Source organism: Labeo rohita, chromosome 8 (genome assembly GCF_022985175.1).
Source record: "Labeo rohita strain BAU-BD-2019 chromosome 8, IGBB_LRoh.1.0, whole genome shotgun sequence".
In the NCBI taxonomy this organism is placed as follows: domain Eukaryota; kingdom Metazoa; phylum Chordata; class Actinopteri; order Cypriniformes; family Cyprinidae; genus Labeo; species Labeo rohita.
Genome location: NC_066876.1, coordinates 11600140 through 11615439, shown reverse-complemented (window position 1 = coordinate 11615439; position 15300 = coordinate 11600140). Strand labels below are relative to the sequence as shown.

Below are 15300 nucleotides of genomic sequence, written 5' to 3'. Positions count from 1 at the left end.
ATCCTGAGTCAAATGCTGTGGTGAGAGCTGTGCATACGCAAATGCCCACAAATCTCAATAAACTGGCGCAACGTTGAAAAGAAGAGTGGTCCAAATTCCTCCAGAACGATGTGAGAGACTGATAAAGTCACACAGAAAATGAATGTGTCAAGTTATTGCTGCTACAGGCAGTTGACTTACAGTGTGTTTTAACTTTGTCACACATGGCCTTTCCCTCTTAGCTGTATTTTACTTAAATAAATAATGACACTGTGTGATATGTCATGTGATGATGTTTATCTGAGGATTTATTTTCCAAATTTTAAGACCTGCCAAGGACCAGATAATTTTTTATTATGTCCTGATGCAGAAAACCATGAAATTCAATAGGGTGTCCAAACTTTTTCACATGACATATATATATATATATATGTGTGTGTGAGTGTGTGTGTGTGTGTGTGTGTATGTATGAAGAGTTCAGATGCAAAAGCCTCTAAATCCATCTGACACACTTCTTTAAAACGAGCGTTTCTTTCTGGCTACTTTGTATAGGTTTCTATTTAAGTACTGGTAATTCTGACTGGACTGAGGCTGAAATTTAGCGAGTTTGAAGTGAAAGTATTTGATGGACATATACTATGTGTCAGGAGCATTCACTCTCATTATCTCATTTCTGACCGAGATGGCTTTTAGCTGGTTTTGCATCTGAACTGATCTTTTCACATATAATTTGGTTATTTCATCATAATTATAAATTAATAATTTTACATTTTATTATCTTAACCTAAACTGTGATGGTTAACAGAACCTGATACCTGAAACAATGAAAATGAGCTCATTAAAAACACCCGCAAGGCCAGATAGATAAAATAGCACATTTATTAAAAAGAAACAGCATCAATTTGCAGTTCCCACTTCAGAAGCCTTCTGTAAAGACAGTGTGGGTGCTAACCGTTCCAATACTATTTCACCAGTTCCCATGTTCTCTACAGTTCTGAGGGAGGAGGTTCATGAGGGGGACAGGTAGTTGAACACGACTAACATTAACAGAAACTACATCCCTCGTAAACGCAGCAGTTTATGTGGCATGGAGCAATACACCCAAGCTCTTTATGAAGGAGGACACAATGAAAGGCCTCCATGTGGTCTTTGGCTATTGTCCAAGAAGTTGTGCATCTTTGCAGGACAAACTAAACACAACTGTTTTTCAGATGACAAAACAATGAAAAACTCAACAATCATGCAATAAATCAACCAATACGGTGAAAAAAAAGATCAGAGAGCACAAAATGGTAAAGAGGATGTATTCAAATTTAAGGCAACAAGGAATCAAAAGTACATAATGCATAACAGAAAAATCACACACAAACAAAAAAATGCTTTTAAAACAACACCAGGCAGTGCAATAATTCACACTAGTAAAAGACTCATCATAAAAAAAGAAAAATTAATTCAAAAGATCCTGAGGAAATAAAAAAAACAACTACTTCTGGAAAATAAATTCTTTCAATATTTTTAATATTCAACCCATTTCCTTTTGCTTAAATTACACAACATAAAAAACCCCAACTGTAAATTAACTAAACTCAATACGATCCAAACTCTTTCTGACAATCGGTCAGTGTGTCTATGTGGCCGCAAATCAAATCACTGTCATTATCTAAACCACATCCAACCAAAGCTATTTTCAAAGCCACTCCTCCACAAGGCAAGATATTTAAAAACCCAGACACCCCAATAGCAACAGCAATTACACCAACAAAAAAAGAACAATATCCTAAAGAGAAAAATAACCGTATGGCACAACAAACCAAGTACCTTATATACACATGCACCGTGTAAAAGAAAACGACTTTGGCGACAATAAGCAATCAACCTTCCGCAACTCAGATAAACAAAAAAGGTGCCTTTATGATTGTTTTCTATTTTAATAAACAAAATCAAGGCAAAACCTGCCCTCTCATCCAAGGCCAAGATAAGTTTCTAAGTTCACGCAAGAGACGGGGTCAAACCGACATGCTGCGCTCACACGTCAGACAGCTCAGTGGCATGAATACTCGATTGTGGTCTGGTATTTCAGCAGTGTGAGAGGTGGTCTCTTGATAGCACACTAAATCACATTTTAAGGCAGGCTTGCTTGAAAGAAACAAAGTAGCGATTCAAAAAAGAAACAAGATGCAGCGGACAACAAAAGTAAACCAGTTACAGAACATGCTGAAAAAAAGATGGATGAGGTGGAATGCAAATGTTCACTCAAAAGTCCTAGCTAAAATGACAGCACTGAAATCTGCCACCTTGAGCACAAAATTCACGCTTCTGCATCCATACTTCACAGTGTATGGCAGGCATGTATCTGTCAAACCGTTTCTCAAGCTTTCAGTCTTCCACCGCAAACATGCTGGTATTGTGTGTAACACAAATCCAAGATCTTTGGTGGTTGTTAAAAACAGCCTGGTTAAACTAAGAGAAAACATAAAGAGTATCCTGACCGAGCTGAGCGACTACCCTTCTCTACACCGAGCCCTTGAGATGTTAATTAAGACGCCTTTATTTGCATTAACCCATAAAATGCTATCCCAGACACATCATGTACCAATAAGAGAGTGATTAAGAGTGTTTGACCTCAAAAAAAGCACTTTAGTCCAATACAATCTAGTTTTTGGGACTCAAAGGAGAGTCTATCTGTTATAAACTCATGCTGCTACCTTGAAACAATTATGCGCTCTTTCAAAACAAAACCGTATGTTTTAACACACCAGAGACCAAAAAGTCCCTGCAAATGGGAAAAATAATAATTTATATCTCTCTTGTGCAGTTAGAGATACAAAAATGTGTTGCTGTTGCTTGAGAAAGCAGGTCACCAGACATATTTGAATATTTATGCTTTTGAAATCAATGAAAGAAGCTGCAGGAAATGAATGATAGTAGCTTGTATGAGTGGGAGGGGAAATTAAACGTGAGGTAAATAGAAACCAAAGTCTCAAATCACTTAAAGGAGACGTTCACTTCCAGAACAAAAATTTACAGATAATGTACTCACCCCCTTGTCATCCAAGATGTTCATGTTTCTTTCTTCAGTCGTAAAGAAATTATGTTTTTTGAGGAAAACATTTCAGGATTTTTCTCCATATAGTGGACTTCAATGGTTGCCAGTGGGTTGAAGGTCCAAAATGCAGTTTAAATGCAGCTTCAAAGGGCTCTAAATGATTCCAGCTGAGAAAGAAGGGTCTTATCTAGCAAAACGAAAAAAAATTCTATGTTTTAACCTCAAACACTCATCTTGTCCGGGTCTGTAGGACGATTTTGAAGTTGAGGGAGAAAATGAGATGACAGTTTTGAAACATACCCTAACTGTCTTGAACCGGAAAAAAAACAGAGTTCAGGCAGAGTTAGACAAGATGAAAAGCATTTGAGGTTAAAAAGTATTTAAACTGTAATTTATTTTTGAAAATGACCAGTTGTTTTGCTAGATAAGACCCTTTTTCCTCGGCTTAGAGCCCTTTGAAACTGCATTTAAACTACATTTTTGATATTCATTCTGGGGCACCATTAAAGTCCACTATACGGAGAAAAAAACTTAAATGTTTTCCTCAAAAAACAATTTCTTTACCACTGAAGAAAGAAACGTGTGAACATCTTGGCTGACAAGGGGGTGAGTACATTATCTGTACATTTTTGTTCTGGAAGTGAACTTCTCCTTTAGTAAAACAAAAATGCTTTATGATCTGTCACTGAGATTTAAATGCATTAACCTAAATTATCAAATGGGTTGTGAAAATTCATGTACCATTTCTGCCTCCCACTAGAGGCCAAAAAAAAAAACAGCAGATCAACGCCACCGCTGATCAAAAAACACTCCTAGCCAATAACCTTCCGTGAGTTGGGACACGTGATCTAGGAGTGTCTCCAGCTCTTCCTAGTATCTCCTGCTAGACCAGACAAACCAGGTTTATAAAAGTGGTTAGTCCTGCTGCATATGTGTGTGTAAGTGCATTTAATCAGTACCTCTCAGGATCTCCTCAAACTAAAATTAGTATTAAACGTGTACGAACACAAGCACAAACACACACATAAAATGAACGCTCAAAATCCTTATTTTCCAGGTCACCCTTTTCAAAAACCAGCAATACCTGAAACCTCCTTGTTTTTGCATGTCTCTCGCCCACCTCTCTCTCTCTCTCTCTATCTGTTGTAACGTCAGTCTATATTTCTGCCTGTCCCCACGGCTGTGCGTCCCTCGTTGCGCCCCTCCCCCCACCCCTCCACAGCCTGATGTCTGTCGATTCTCCTCTCGTTCCCTCTTGTTCACTTGTTCCCCTCACAGACGGCAGAGGCAGAAGAGGGTTGGGATGAAAACCCCAAATGCCACTAGTATAGGGAACATCAGGCTGCTGTTGTCAGTGGCGTACGGGTTGGGAGTGCGCGGCCCGGACCGAACCGGATTCTTGGGAGCGGTGGAGGTGCTTTTCTTTTCGCTTTCTCCCCCTTCCCCATCGTCCTCTTCCTCCTCATCTTCCTCTCTCTTTTCCAGTCCAGGATGTGGCTGCAGTTTGGGCACATCTGAAAAATAAACCAAAGGCTGTTAGCAGGAGAACGTACACCAGTCAAAAGTGTTTGGACAGTAAGATTTTTTTTTTTTATTGTTTTTTAAAGAAGTCTCTACTGCTCACCAAGCCTGCATTTATTTAATCCAAAGTACAGCAAAAAAAGTAAAAATGTTAAATATTTTTACTATTTAAAATAACTGTTTTCTATTTGAATATATTTTAAAATGTTATTTATTTCTGTGATTTCAAAACTGAGTTTTTAGCATCATTAGGCCAGTCACATGATCCTTCAGAAATCATTCTAATATTCTGATTTGCTGCTCAAAAAACATTTAGTAGAAGTTTCTTTGATGAATAGAAAGTTCAGAAGAACAACATATATCTGAAATAGAAATCTTTTGTAACAATATAAATGTCCTTTTCACATCAATTTAAAGCATCATTCCTAAATAAAATTATTAATTTCTGTAATTTCTTTCACAAAAAAAAATAAATAAATAAATGAAAAAATAAATACTGACTCCAAGCTTTTAAATGGTATACTGTATAATGTTACAAAATCTTTTTATTTTATCTTTTCAGATAAATGCTGATCTTTGGATTTTGGATCTTTCTATTAATCAAAGAATCTTGGGAAAAAATAAAAAATAAAATTATATATATATATATATATATATATATATATATATACACACACACACACACACACACACACACACACACTGAACTGTCAAATATTGATAATACTACTAATAATAAATGTTTCTTGAACAGCAAATCAGCATATTAGTATGATTTCTAAAGGATCAAATGACACTGAAGACTGGAGTAATGATGCTAAACATTTACTTTTGATCACATGTGTAAATTACATTTTACAATATATTAAAATAAAAAGCAGTTGTTTTAAACAGTAAAAATTTCACAACATTATTGTCTTTGTTGTACTTTGGATCAAATAAATGCAGGCGTAGTAAGCAGATTAGACTTCTTTAAAAAAAAAAAAAAAAAAAATACAATACAAAATCTTAAAATCTTACTGTTCAAAAACATTTGACTGGTAGTGTACAAAAAAAAAAAAAATATAAAAAGGAGGTTCGATCCCAGGGGTCCCTCTTACCCTCTGGCTTGCCCTTCATCACATATAGTGCACATATCTTGGGGTTGTCATAGTAACCCTGTGGACACAAGAGATAAATGGACAGATTAGGTTAGGTTGTGCTGCTTACAGTGTATAAACACATGCAAACACATGGAAAAAAATATGCAAATACATTCTAGTGTATTCTGCGTGCCGGTTGGCCCTGCTGGGTTTCTAACAGTGCCGAAGGTCAAATCTGTGGCTCTCAGCACGACTGGTTTCGGTTTCGAACCTCATAAAACCTTTTGTTTTATGCAACACTGCAGAGTTAGTGGTCAAACTATGCATCTCAATCTAGTAAGAACTTGCTAAACAGTTCTGGCATGATTTGTCAAAGCAATGCATACCGCCAAGCATCAAAATGATTCATTTCAAGAATGAGATGTTTTATGACTGACAGACAAGCTAATGTGCGTCACATCCTAGTATCCATTAATGTCATCTTCCCTCTGGATTGCTGTCATGCTCAATGTGCACGGTTCCTCTGAGACTAATCGCTGACAGAAACCCCACAAGCCAAACACGTTCGCTGTTTACATAAGAAAAAGGAGCAGCAGCTTTGAAATAATCAATTAAATTGCACTGCTGGAACAAAAAGCGCTCCAAGGGACCACAATTAGTTGTGACAGAATTCATCTTCTTAGAAATACTCAGCTTCAGTGTCTGTAACTACATCATAATTTTCAATTAATGTTCCTTTAGTGAAAAAAGACAATAAATAAGGCTTATTAGATTGATCAATGTCTGGTTTATTCAATAAAAGACGACTGCATAGCCACTGCTCAAAGAGGTACAGTATGTCTGCTTTTAGGGATTTTACTGTGCTGAAGCGGAAAGACTGCATTCTAATTTCAACACTGACACCAATCAGAAATGTCCTTCTTAAGCAGCAAATCAACATATTAGAATGATCTCTGAACGATCACGTGACACTGAGGACCAGAGTAATGAGTGATGAAAATTCTGCTTCGCAGTAACAGGAATAAATTGCACTTTAACGATTAGTTCACTTCCAAAATAATTTTTTTTTGATAATTTACTTACCCCTATGTCATCCAAGATGTTCATGTATTTGCAATTTGCAATTGCTGTGTCAAAGCAGCTTCAAAGGGCTCTACACGATCCAAGCTGTGGAATATCTAGGGTCTTATCTAGCAAAACTACAGGTAATTTTCTTAAAAAAAAAAAAAAAAAAAAATTGTATATACTTTAACCACAAATGCTCACCTTGCACCAGCCCAACCTCACGCATTATGTAATCACATTGTAAAGTATGTGACGTAGGTGGAAGTACAGACCCAGTGTTTACAAAGCGAGCGTGCAAAAAAAACAGTCAAACGCACTTTACAAAAACAGGTAAAACAACGATGTCAGAAAATGATCAATTGTTTTGCTAGGTAAGACCCTTATTCTTCAGCTGGGATTGTGTAGAGCCCTTTGAAGCTGCATTGAAACTGCAATTTGGACCTTCAACCCATTGATCCCCATTGAAAAAATCTTAAAAAGCTTTCCTTAAAACCCTCAATTTTTTTTCAACTGAAGAAAGTAAGTCATGAACATATAGGATGACATAGAGGTGATCAGGAAATGTTTATTCTGGAGGTGAACCAATCCTTTAAACGGGGCATATATTTTCCTTTGTCTTTGGAGTGTTACAAGCTGTTTGTGCATATACAAGATCTGTAAAGTTGCAAAGATTAAAGTCTCAAACCCAAAGAGATATTCTTTATAAAAGTTAAGACTCAGCCACGCCTTCCTATAACGGCTCATTCAAACACGCCCCCACATGTCTACATCACAGTGTGGGAAGATCTGCATAACACCGCCCAAATGTATATGCAAAGGTGGCGTAACTTTTATTCTAGCTGTCGTATTGTTGTGGAGACGCTGTGTGTTTCATTGCGAAAGCAAAACTACTTACTTTGGCCTTCCAAATGAGTACACAACTAGAAATCAGTGGTTAAGTTATATTTACAAAACTGTTCCAGAACAGTACAACGCAAATATTCGAGTTTCCTGAACCTGGGAGAGTAGCCTACAATGCCGGCTGTGCACACTATAAAGTGGAGCAATTCCAACTTTCCAAGGACAGTCTGGCACTTCTGACTCACAGCCTCTAAGTATGTTTTTATATTTAAATAATTTGCTATTGGCTATTCAAACGGGAGTTTTGAACAGTGTAGAGTAGTGCTTGTTTGTCGTTTCTACAATCACAAATGCAGACATGGTTTTACGTCAATGCAACGCAATGCAACACAACGCGTAAAAAGACAGCATGTGTCATTTTAATCAGTAATTATGTCCTCACTGGATGCAACAAATGCCTCATTTATAATGGGTTTTTATTGTTTTTGTCACCAGAACACGGCTTCACAACATGGTAAGGGCGTGATATTTCCGTCACACACTTAAGGTATTCGGCCAATCACTACGCATTGAAAAGCGGGCTAATCAGAGCACACCGCTTTTCAGAACGATGAGCTTTGTAAAACTCAATGCATTTCAGAAAGGCGGGGCAGAGAGGTGCAACAACTTGACCCCTTTAATTTAAAAAGCAGTGTTGATGAGCAATGAAGCCTTCAAATCTTAGTTCACAAACTTTTAAATGGTACTATTTAATATGCAATACAAAATAAGGCAATAGAAAAATAGCGTAACACTTACCTTAACAAACTCTACTGTGAGTTTCCCATTAAAAGTTGAAACTTCAGCACGCACACTGAGCTTTCCTCTTTTTATTGAGAACGGTACTATTTCATCATGAGCCGTGCTGTGACCCACACGGTCAAAAATATCCAGATCCTTTACTACAACGTGGCCATTTAAGCGTACATCAAAAACCTGAGAAAAGCGAACAAAGGGTTTCAAAAGACAAAAAAAAGGAGAAGAGAGAATAGATGATGTCATAGGGGAAAACTATGAAATAGAGACCTTGAAGTACCATGAATTATTGAACACTACTATGTTCAAATATCGACTACTAAGAGTAACTGCACACACTGCGGCTGTGAGCAAAATTCATACCTTTTGTTGAGACTGAGCAAAGTAAACCTCAGCATATTTCATGACCAGTATGTACTCTCCTTCTTCTCTTATGGGGATTTCATAACCGAATGTATCCTCATTGTATCGCTCTGTCTGGTAGAGAATCTGATCCTCTGGGCTAGAGCGCAGGATAGGCAGACGCACACCGTAGTCTGATGCTGGAGGGGAGAGAGAGGAAAAAAAAAAAAACAAAAAAAAAACAAAGTGTCAAAAGGTGAGATTAAGTGTATATAGTAAGTGTACATGCCATTTTGTGCTTCATAACATGAGGAGAAACCAAACCAGAGCAAGGTTTAATCTCCATTTTGATTCCAATATCTACTTATAGCCAATGTAGAGCTAAGAGGAAAATTAAGTACCATATTTATAATACTGGTGGTTTTCTCGTGACACTGATGCAATAATGTGAAATCTGACGACAAAAAAAAAAAAAAAAAAAAAGGGTGCTTGATGTCTTTAGAGAGCTTTAAAAAGCACTATACAGGCCCTGACATGTGCATGCCGCATTTCTTATCTGACTCAGGAAGTGACAGTCATCACATTTCAAGTGACACAGACTTCCTGATATGATCGACAGCTCTAATAACAAATGACTAATGAGCCAGATGAGCTGACAACCAGTCTCTTTCTTCAACAAACAGTATGATTAATGTTCTTAAAACAATATAAAAAGGAAAAAAAAAATCATACTGTAATAAAACAACTACAACGCAATCAAAATACCCTTGATATTTCTTAATTCTTAAAAGGACAGTTCATTTAAACAATTCTGTCATCACTTATTCACCCCGAGGTGGAGTTTCCAAATCCACATGACTTTCTTTTTATCAGAGAAACACAAAAAAACACCTCAGTCACCATTCACTTTTAACTTTTTCCATCTAATGAAAGTGAATGTGTTATGCTTAACATCTGCTTTTGTGTTCTGCAGAATAGAAAGTCATATGGGTTTGAAAAGACACATACCCTTGTGAAAAAGTACACTTTAGCACACTTTTCAACAGAGTACATATTAGAGAAATAATATACTTTAAAAGAATATACATTGGTGTAAACTAAATGTAATGTTTTGGACACTAAATTGTATGTTATTTACAATGACATACATTTACTATAGTTTTACTTTATATTAAATGCAATTAGTTGAACTTAAGAGTGCTTTTTTGAGCCAGTTAATTAGAACTCAAATTTTTAAAAAAACGGATCAGGTCCCAAAATACACTGTAGCCAATCAGCAGTAAGGGGCGTGACTAGTAATGACAAAGAGAAAACAGAGCTCAATTTGAGTGCACAGGACAGACATTAGCAGATCAACTATAGATAGAGAAAACTGAACAAATCAGGCAAGAGGTTGGACCTGTGTAAATATCCGAGCAGCTTTCCAGCAGTGGAGAGAACTCAAGAAGCAGGAAGGGCTTGAATCAGTCGCAGAGGTTGCGCTGTTTCTTTTTGATAGGTAAGTAACGTTGATTTTGCATTGTTTCACACAAATGATCTGTGTTGGCTTTTGTTTGAATATGCTTGTTTGTCATCTTCGCTTGTTTCCACGATCATCGTTATGCCAGGGTTGTGTGCTTACGTGCGGGGCGGAGATATCAAAATAGGGGTGAGGTCCCGTTGGGGTGTGAGCGTGTTTGTTTTGGTGCTTTCAAATATCAGCATTGTTTAGCAAAAATTGCCTAGTGCACCTTTAAGTACATCTTTTATGTCATTTCATGATTAGCTCTAATGTCGCTGAAATAAAATTAATGTAAACTGGAGAATGTACTGACAAAGCATATGTGGTAACTAAAATGTCTTCAGTGTGTGTACCTTTAATTAAAAATAAGTAATTACCAGTGATGGGAATAAAGGCATTATAAATAAACGGCATTACTTTTTTCAGTAATGAGTAATCAAACGGATTACTGTTTCCCCCGTTACAACGCCTGTACCATTAAAGATAATAAAATACGCCGTTACTATAATTGAGACCACTGAAGCAGTTTTCATCCGAGTAGACTCTCCGCGCATTGCATCATGTTGCGTTCGTCTTCTGAGGTAAATTCTGGCTTATTCCTCTCAGCGCGTTCTCTTCCAGAAACGTTACCTACATGTCTGCGCGACGCTGAACATTTGAAAAGTGGAGCCGCTTCATGGGTGTGATTACATTTAAGATAATGAGTTTAGATGGGAAAAACTGGAGCTTGCATTGGTATCATATGGATTAGTTTATCAGAGAATATTTGTTTTTGACGTGATTTACTTCATCTAAAAGCAGACATTTTTAAGCTTTTTATACAATATAAAATATAATCCAAGTTGTATGAACTTTTTTTTAAGTAACACAATAGTTACTTTCCCTAGTAATTAGTTACTTTTATGATGATGTAACTCAGTTACTATTTGTAAGAAGTAACTAGTAACTATATCTAAATACTTTTTTAAAGTAACACGCCCAACACTGGTAATTACATTTTTTTAATTATGCATATTTAACTTTAAATATTACATCAAATAACATGGCAAAAATGTACTTTAAAATGTTTTTTTTTAGGTAATCTCTGAGTACACTTAAGTGGTTTTTCATTTGATCAGTATTACATTATCTAAAAGTACAGTTTTTTAAAAGATACTTTTAAGATATTAAGTACACTACAAGTGCACATTCAAAACAATTAGGCACACTTCTTTTTCACAAGAGAATAGTGACAATTTTCTATTTTGGTTGAATTATCACTTTTAAAATGCTACATACACAGCAATAACATTTGAGTTTGTATTATACTGATTTGAGAAAAATCAACACAAAGATTTTCTTCCATTTTTACACACGACATGGACACTTGTTCATTCATTCACCATCGCCACTAACAACTGCCACCAATTCTGGTGCAGACATCAAGGAAGGGAAAAAAAATAACACAATCTTCTGCAGTCTCTCACATCCCCAAGTACTCACCTTTTCCCACTTTTCCTTCCAGTGGATCTTTTTTATAATGAATGCCGTGCACGTCTGTGTGTGCCTCCCCGCCGGCGTTTACAGCCCAGATGACTCGCTCGGCCAGATTCGGGGCCCCGGTTTCAGCCCGACACACTTCCACCAACAACCACAAAGCTGTTAATACGAGCCGGGCGGCACAGCACAATGTCACCCTCCTCATGGCCTACAACAGAGAAGAAAAGTGAAAGAATAATATAAAAGGGAAGGAGGAAAAGCGGTTTGTTAAAGAAGTCACTCAACACCGGTGAGTGACTTCCCTCCTTACTTCCTCACTTTAAACCCTGCGCTTAACCCAGGGTTTAACACGACACTGACACAGCGTTAAGCGCAGGGTGAAAGGCCATTTTAACCCTGGGTTAAATTTAATTGGAGTTAGAATCACGTTTAACCCTGGATTAGCCAAGTAAACACCGAATTGTAGTAGTAACAGTGTACAGAGTTAAGCCACGATGTGATAGAAAGTGACAGCACGTTGTTTAGCAACAAACAACCAATCATAAACTGCCTCACAGCTCGTCACCTTATTAAATATTCATAAACCCTGTACAGTTGTAGTAACTTTCAAGCGCTGAAAAATGTGAAATAATAACGACAAATGGAGTGATACACTAAGTTATTTGTTTTCATTTCTAGACGTTTTATGTGGTAAAACTGACACAGATAAACATACAGTTATTAAAATAGGGCGCGCGCGGCTCGAGCCGTACTTGTCCAATCGGTGTTCCTGACATCATGCATATGCAAATAAGAAGGTTAACCCAGGATATACAAATGTACTGTGTAAAATCTCAATACCTAAATACTCAGGATTAATACCTAACCTAAGGTGAAGAGAAGTGAACAGTGTGACAATGTGAAAATGACAGCCTAGGGTCCAGAATGGCCCTTGGTTAACAATTTCATGTGTGAATAGCCCAAAGCAATATCAGCCAATATTTATGTCACTCTTACTGTGCAGTCTGCGAAATACTCTCTGTAGCGGACGGCCGGCTCCGTTCAGATGCTTGAGTTTCACGTTGTTGCTGAACCGTCCAGATCGCCGTACATTTACCTGCCTGATAGTCGAGTTTAGCTCTGGCTGGTTAGCTGGCTAACTGACTTCCCTCTTGCTCTGTCATCAGTGTGGCAGCTGTAGTCTGCAGGTATATTCCCTTACATCTGCACCGCTGTGTGCGGCGTGTGCTCGCTCTCGTTTAATAGACGATCACGGCGTGGTTATTCTGCGCTTGTATACTGCTCAATACAGGTGTTCTGAGCTTTTTTGCGCCTGAAATCACAGCGGTTTCTGACCGGGAGGGCCGCGTCAGTACTGTGGGTATGTGTGCAGTCAGCAGCGCAGGTTGAAGGGATGGAACAGTAAGGGGAGACAGACTAACTTGATAGTCAGGTTCCGGAGAGGGCGGGACTTTGCGAGGAGTAGCCAATCGCGCAAAGCCAAATAACAGGTTCTGCTTGTTGATTTGCTTGCGGAAGGAATCGATTCGTCAAGTCCGGCGAGCTCTGACCAATCACGATCGGTGGAAGTGTCCAGGACCAGCGAATCAAGTGTATCAACTTTCACTCACTTCCTCGCATAAATTAGCTGGCTTCAGTTCATTGGTACTTGGTTCTTATGCAGCGAAAGGAGGGCGGGATCAGGCGGAAAGCAGGTAACAAATTTAGGTTTTGTTTTAAATTAAATTAAATTATTACATATGAAGAGTTCCAATGCAAAAGCCTCTAAAAGCCATCTTGGTCAAAAATGATATAACGATACTGGGTGAATGCTGTCCACACATTGTACATGTTCATCATTTTCACTTCAAATGCGCTAAATACCAGCCTAAATCGATTCAGAACTACCAGTATTTACATAGTAACCTATACAAAGTAGCCACAAAGAAATGCTAATTTTAAAGAAAAACGTCAGACGTACTTAGAGGCTTTTGCATCCTAACTCTTCATATATATTACAAAAAAATAAATAAATAAAAAAAAATCTTTGTATAATAAAAACGTAAAACAGCAATTATTATGAACAGTGTTGTGGGTAACGCATTACAAATAACGCGAGTTACGTAATCAGATTACTTTTTCAAGTAACTAGTAAAATAACACATTACTTTTGAATTTATATATATAAAAAATGTCTGAGTTACTTTTCAAATAAGTAACGCCGATTACTTTTTCCCCCATTTATTAACTGGGAGTTTTTGAACAGCAAGATTTTTAATGTTTTTTAAAGAAGTCTCTTCTGCTCACCAAGCCTGCATTTATTTGAGTCAAAGTACAGCAAAAAATAAATAAATAAATTAATTAATTAATTAATTAATTAATTAAATTATTTTACTATTTAAAATGACTGCTTTCTATTTGAATATATTTTAAAATGTAATTTATTCCTCTAGCATCATTACTCCGGTCACGTGATCCTTCAGAAATCATTCTAGTGTTCTGATCTGCTGCTCAAAAAACATGTATTATTATTATTGTGTTGAAAACAGCTGAGTAGATTTTTTTTTCGGGTTTCTTTGATGAATAGAAAGTTCAGATAACATTTGAAATAGAAATATTTTGTAACATTATAAAATGTAACTATAAAATTATAAAACAAAAAAAAATTACTGATTTAAATATTGATAATAATAATTAAAAAAAATGTTTCTTGAACATGCAAATCAGCATGTTAGAATGATTTCTGAAGAATCATGTGACACTGAAGACTGGAGTAATGATGCTGTAAATTTAGCTTTGATCAGAGCAATAAATTACATTTTAAAATATATTTAATATATTAAAAAAATAAATTTTTAAAATTAATTTGCTGCTGACCTTTGTTGATCCAGTTCAACCATACAAATGAGCAAAAATTACTTTAGATAAAGTAACATTTGTGCTTTATTATTATTATTATTATTATTATTATTATTATTATTATTATTGCCAAAGAGTGTTCTTCTCCTGTGTGAATTTACTTTCCATTCAGCCTGAGGTGTTTTTTTTTTATGTTTGCCAAAAACAGAATTTTTTTTATTAAAAACAAACAAGCAAGCCCTGCCCAGGTTTAAAAAGTAACGCAAAAGTAACATAATAAATAAGTAATTAGGGAGTGATACGCAAAATTGCAATGCATTAAAAGTAACTTTTCCCAACACTGGTTATGAACATGCATACATACACATTATATGTAAAATAACATTATTATTTTATGTAATCATTATTTTGTCAAATTATAAATTATCGGACACACATTACTTTCCAGGAAGTTCCACATTTGCCTTGCGGAATGATCAGTTAATTACATTAATGCAATTATACGTTTATTTAGTAATTGAATTTCTTTGAAAATACAAAATATAGGCTTCTATTAGTGCTCACTTCAATTTTTGTCATATTTTGTCAGACTAAGTAGCCCCTGATATGACAAACCTCTACTTTATGGAGCCAAAAAACAAAAAAAGGATGACTGAAAGTATTATATTTTCAAAGGAACCTTTCTTTTACCATGTTTACAGTTGTGGTTAAACTGAAATGGATACGTTTTAATATAAATGTCAATAGGTGATCAATAGTCTGTTTTGACCACACGGTGGCGTTAGTTTTCGCTCTCTCTATTTGCATTCACA

The 15300-nt window shown here is 36.5% G+C and overlaps 1 protein-coding gene across 2 annotated transcripts; it reads right to left on the bottom strand.

Moving 5' to 3' along the window:
* Positions 1-840: 840 nt before the first annotated feature.
* Positions 841-13040, bottom strand: mlec (malectin). Of its 2 annotated transcripts, none has more exons than XM_051117693.1 (6): positions 12647-13040; positions 11654-11858; positions 8692-8870; positions 8332-8508; positions 5647-5704; positions 841-4539 (listed from the first exon to the last, which is right to left on the bottom strand). In XM_051117693.1, exons 2-6 carry the CDS (start codon positions 11853-11855, stop codon positions 4298-4300), a joined length of 858 nt encoding a protein of 285 aa, XP_050973650.1. In that variant the 5' UTR covers positions 11856-11858; positions 12647-13040; the 3' UTR covers positions 841-4297. The 2 variants fall into 2 exon arrangements, with proteins under 2 accessions (XP_050973650.1, XP_050973651.1); XM_051117694.1 differs by having other exon boundaries at positions 12747-13040.
* Between the last annotated feature and the right edge of the window lie 2260 nt (positions 13041-15300).

Excerpts from the sequence above, each read along its gene's own strand:
- mlec (XM_051117693.1), bottom strand. The coding sequence starts at position 11,855 with ATGAGGAGGGTGACATTGTGCTGTGCCGCCCGGCTCGTATTAACAGCT. Across the intron at positions 8,509-8,691 it reads TTGCTCAGTCTCAACAAAAG|GTTTTTGATGTACGCTTAAA; the intron begins GTATGAATTTTG and ends CGCTTTTCTCAG. Across the intron at positions 5,705-8,331 it reads TCACAGTAGAGTTTGTTAAG|GGTTACTATGACAACCCCAA; the intron begins GTAAGTGTTACG and ends TTGTGTCCACAG.